This window comes from Leptonychotes weddellii, chromosome 5, assembly GCF_054177405.1.
Source record: "Leptonychotes weddellii isolate Sample4059 chromosome 5, ASM5417740v2, whole genome shotgun sequence".
Taxonomy (NCBI): domain Eukaryota; kingdom Metazoa; phylum Chordata; class Mammalia; order Carnivora; family Phocidae; genus Leptonychotes; species Leptonychotes weddellii.
Window position 1 is genome coordinate 46,851,928 of NC_138373.1, and position 5,036 is coordinate 46,856,963.

The 5,036-nt window shown below is 39.6% G+C and overlaps 1 protein-coding gene across 2 annotated transcripts in view; it reads left to right on the plus strand.

Annotated features, from left to right (window-relative positions):
- Window positions 1–5,036, plus strand: part of MCM10 (minichromosome maintenance 10 replication initiation factor) — a 22,991-nt gene that overhangs the window by 10,342 nt on the left and 7,613 nt on the right. For both annotated transcript variants that reach the window (XM_081820594.1, XM_081820595.1), the window contains exons 7-9: window positions 819–984; window positions 2,560–2,727; window positions 4,180–4,296. In XM_081820594.1, the coding sequence (XP_081676720.1) occupies window positions 819–984; window positions 2,560–2,727; window positions 4,180–4,296 (451 nt within the window). The remainder of the gene's footprint in view (window positions 1–818; window positions 985–2,559; window positions 2,728–4,179; window positions 4,297–5,036) is intronic.

The window sequence follows — 5,036 nt, forward strand, 5'->3', positions numbered from 1 at the left end:
GAAGCAGGCTTCCCGCCGAGCAGGGAGCCCGATGTGGGACTCGATCCCAGGACCCTGGGATCATGACCTGAGCCGAAGGCAGACGCTTAACGACTAAGCCACCCAGGCGCCCTCTCCTGAATATTCTTAATTGCTTCAGAGTTAGCTCTATGACTTTCTATTCCTAAAGACTTTTGAAATAGTCAAAAGGCATGGTTTTTTTTTTGTTTGTTTTCTTTTGTCCTTGAATATATAATATGATCAAGTACAGAATAGGTATTAATATTCTCCTAGAGAAAAACAACTTTTACAAATCCACAAGTGTTTGGCCAGTCATGAGGAGTAAGAATATATTAACTGAAGCTAGATTCCATGCCTCTATTGTTATATGAAAATGTTGGGTTTAAAAAATCCAGTTAGAAATTAGAGACCCTGTGAAATTCTTGCAGAACTGATGAAATTTAACTCTTATTTTTAGTATCAATTCATGATTTTGTATTAAAGTCAAAAGAGATTACTTTTAAAAGACAATTGTAACATACATTATAATTTATAAGAACTTAAAGAGTGTGCAGTCTTCCTTGTTTTCTGTATAAGCTCCAGTTCTCTATCCGAGGAATCATAAACTAGCTTTAAAAATTATCTTATTTTTATTTATCTGCCATAAAAATCTTTGCCTTGTCCATACTACATAACCAAACCTCCCTGAGAACAGGTACTTCAGAGATTTCTGCCCAAAACGTCTCTTCTAACCAACCTGCTACAGTGCCAGGTAATCTCTTATTAGAATAATAAGAGATTAGAATAATAATCTAATCATTGCTGGTTTCTTGACTCAGGCGGCCTCGAGTGTCCTCCACAGAGATGAACAAGAAAATGGTCGGCCGAAAACTGATCAGACTGTCTCAGCTCAAGGAAAAGATGGCAAGTGAGAAGCTAGAAGAAGTAGACTGGGTGACTTTTGGGGTTATATTGAAGAAAATCACTCCACAGAGTTGTAATAGTGTAAGCTATCTTACTGATTTCTTAGCTGCTCCATCACAAGCTGACTGTGGGTGCTCGTGTTCTTGATTTCTCTACCTTAAGCCCATCAGTATTTTATTTTGAGAAAGCTGCTAGTAAATTCGCAGATTGCCTCGCCATCATTGGATTGCTATCTGAAGGTTAAATTTGTAAAGAATGCCCTACTTACAGAAGACCTGGTTGTATAGAGTCCTTGGGCTTTTCACTGTATTATTCCTGCTGCATTTCACTTGTCATTGTTTTGGGGGTACATGTGGTGGTCCCTGTGACACTACCATCCCGACTGTGTGGGAGAGGCCGAGTTCCCAGATCCTCGGGAGAGCTTGCCTAGAAGGAAGAGGTCGTCAATCTCAGAAATTCTGAAATTGCAGAGCTGTCCAGCACAGTGGATCTTACAAAAGATGTAATAGGTTTTAAAATCGCACTTGACCGAGGTAACAGGAAGATGACTTGGTGGCCTGGCAAGTCAGAAAACCTGGGTCCTGAGCCTCATTCTCCTTAGCTATGTGAGCTTAGGTTGACCTTTAATCTTTAAGGACTTCCATTTCCTTCTTTGTAAAGGGAAGAAATTGGCTTTTGGTTATATCAGAATTCTCTCCCAGTAAATACTATGCTTAAGCATGCTCAATCCTGATTTCTTTCTCTAATTGAGGTCTTGGTCAACCTGAGATTGTTCTCTGGGTCCTGATGTAGCCCTCTACAGTCAAGGTGAACATGAACATGTCTGGTTCATTTGATTAAGTTCTTAACTGTGTCACAAGGGGCTATAATGACGTTGAAATAATATGTGTGAAATTTTATCTGAACCCTTCCAAAAAAGGCTTTGTACAAATGCATGGAAGTGTAGTTATAACACTTGAATCCAGTCAGTAATTCACCATAACCTATAACCACACCTGTCCTGGGATGCCTGTGTGAAATAGCTTGATTCAATATTCAAATTATTTTGTTTAAAGAAAAAAAGAAACTGTGAAAGTGGAAGTTTTTATATAAATGGTTAACATTTTGAGTTGCATTTTTTCAGATATATAATACTTCTGAAATTTTACAGTTAAACATAACCTGTTGTCTTTAAATGATGCTTTTGTTTTTCTTCTAAGCTAGGCAAAGATTGACTAGCACAGAGCTGACAGCTTTTTATTAATATTAATAATATAATTAATTAGTGATAAATAATAGATCCACTAAATTTATATCAGTAAATTATTAAATGGTAGTGCCACAACTTCCACTGATCCTTTTAATATTCTGTGTGTGTGTGTGTGTAGTTACAAAGGCCATGCTATCCCATTGACTATTAGACCTGAGAATTAGAGACTTCACTAACGTTTTTGCTACTGGTTTGCCTTACTTCACCTTCATTTCTAAAATGAGAAAGGTAATAAATACTAAAGCCTAGAGAGAGAATTAATTTATAATGAGCAGACCACATTCTCAAAATTATATAGTCAAGGTGGTTTATATATGTTTCCGCAGTAGAGCACTTGAACCATAAATGGAGATAGTATAGCCCATTGTGCAAAATTTATTAAAAATAAGAATAAATATTTGTTCCAGGGGAAAACATTTAGTATCTGGCAACTGAATGATCTCCGTGACCTGACACGGTATGTGTCATTGTTCTTGTTTGGAGAAGTTCACAAAGAACTCTGGAAGACTGAACAGGGTACTGTCATAGGGCTGCTCAACGCTAACCCCATGAAGCCCAAGGATGGTTCAGAGGAGGTAAGAATCTGTTTCCATGGTTGGTTGGTTGGTTTCTTTCTTTCCTTCTTTTCCGTCTTCCTTTCTTTCCTTCCTTCCTTCCATCCATCTGTCTTTCTGTCCTTTCCTTCTTTCTTTCCTTCTTTCCTTCTGTCTTTCTTTCTTTCCTCCTCCCTCCCTTCCTCCTTTCCTTCCTTTCTTGTCTTCACAGCTTGGCCAAGTTCTATCAAAAACTGGTCTACCTCCAGATACTGAATCATGTTTTTATGTATCTCCACTAATCTGATTTTTTGTTTGTTCCTCACCCACCAATATTCTGAATTTCCACCTACTCTTAAATGTTTCATAACAACTTCTTTCATTAAATCTTTCCACATTAGTTCCAAGTTTCCTGGAGTGTTTTGAACTATTCTGCTCAGGTTTCCTTAAATCTCTTTCATCGGTCTCCATTGGCGGCATCAAGCAGGCAGGATTTTCTGGTTGACGGGACTTTGCTCTGTTAGTTGTACAGCGATAGCTGCAACTTAGAATCAGAGTGATTTCATCTTCTCAAGCAGCAGTAGAGTTTTCCCTGCTGTTGCAGACTGAGATCTGTGAGAGGCAAAGTTATTTCTTTTCTTCTTTCACCAGAGAATGGCAGCAAATCTTCATCAGTTGGTTCAAATGTGTTTGGCTACAAGTAACAGAAAAACTTCTCTACAGGTTGTTTTTTGTTTTGTTTTGTTTTAAGATTTATTTATTTATTTTAAAGAGAGAGAGAGAGAGAGAGGGCACTAGCAGGAGGGGCAGAGGGAGAGGGAGAGAGAATCTTAACTGGAGATGGATGTGGGGCTCAAGCTCATGACCCTGAGATCACAACCTGAGCTGAAACCAAGAGTCGGGTGCTTAACCGACTGCACCACGCAGGTGCCCCACACTACAGTTTGTTTTAATGGTAAACATTGGGGTTTGTTTTTCTTACATAATAAATAATCCCAACATAGGCAGTGTAGTGATGTCAGGGCCAGTGTCTGTGAGCCTCTCAGCCTTCTCCTCTTCGTCACTGGATGGCTTTGAAGCTCTTGCCCTCACATCACCATTCAAGGCAGGAGTGAGCCAGCCCCACCCTGTCTGCTTTTGTTGGGAACTCCTGTGTCAGTTTCCTTGGCCAGAACACAGTCCCATGACCATTGCTAGCTTTAAGGGATGCTGGAAAAATGAACAGGATTCGTCACCTGAGGCTGAGTGTTGGCCAGCCCGAATGAAACTCAGATTCTATAGCAGAGACGCAGGAGACAATGGATACTGGGTGGAGAGTTGAACATGTCTTCTATGCCTCCCATTCCTAAAGCTGTTTCGTAGGGTCCTGGCTTCTAATTCCTGTAGACTGCTAAAGCCTTGCTAACTCCCACCAACCAAACTCTTACTCATTCTTGCTGATGAAAGGCCACACCTTTGTCAGCTTTTAACTCCCACACTGTGTCTTCTCTGCAGGTACGTTTGTCTATTGATCATCCTCAGAAGATTTTAATCATGGGTGAAGCTCTTGACCTGGGAACCTGTAAAGCAAAGAAGAAGAATGGACAGCCGTGTACACAGACTGTTAATTTGGTTGGTTTCTGTTCTTTTGGGATGGTTTCTGCTGAGGACGGGATCTAATGGGAATAGATTGTAGATAGCTTAGCAGTAACAATCAATTTGGAACAGTTTCCTACATAACAGGAAGCACCAAAGTAAGAAAATCTAGTGTGTGGTTAGTAACTTCCAGTTTGAAAAACTGAGTACAAGGGAATGATTTAACCTCTCAGGAAGGTGATCTTTTATTACCAGCTGACTAGGAGGTATAAGGAAGATGGAATTTTAGTTGCCCTCAATTCTGAGCAGTGCCAGAGATCAAACACTATGATGAAATGCACTGAAAACCTTATTTTAGTCTCTGAACTCCAACATGTATTTTCTTAGAGCTTTTTAAAACATAATAATCATGATAACTTGAACTATAATGCACATACCATACACTTCACCCTTTTAAAGTGTACAGTTCAGTAGTTTTAATACTGAGGTGTGCAACCATCAATGACTACGTAATTTCAGACTCCCCCCACCCCAAAAAACCCCATACTCACTAGCAGTCACCCCCCATTACCCTCTCCTCTGAGCCCCTGGTAAGGACTACTCTGCTATTTGCCTGTATGGATTTGCCTCTGGACATTTCATATAATGGAAATTGTGTCTGGTTTTCACTTAGCATGATGTTTTCGAGATTCATTCACGTTGTGTGCATCAGTACTTCATTCCTTTTTGTGGTTGAATAATATTCCATTGTATGGATAGACCTGTTTTGTTTTTTT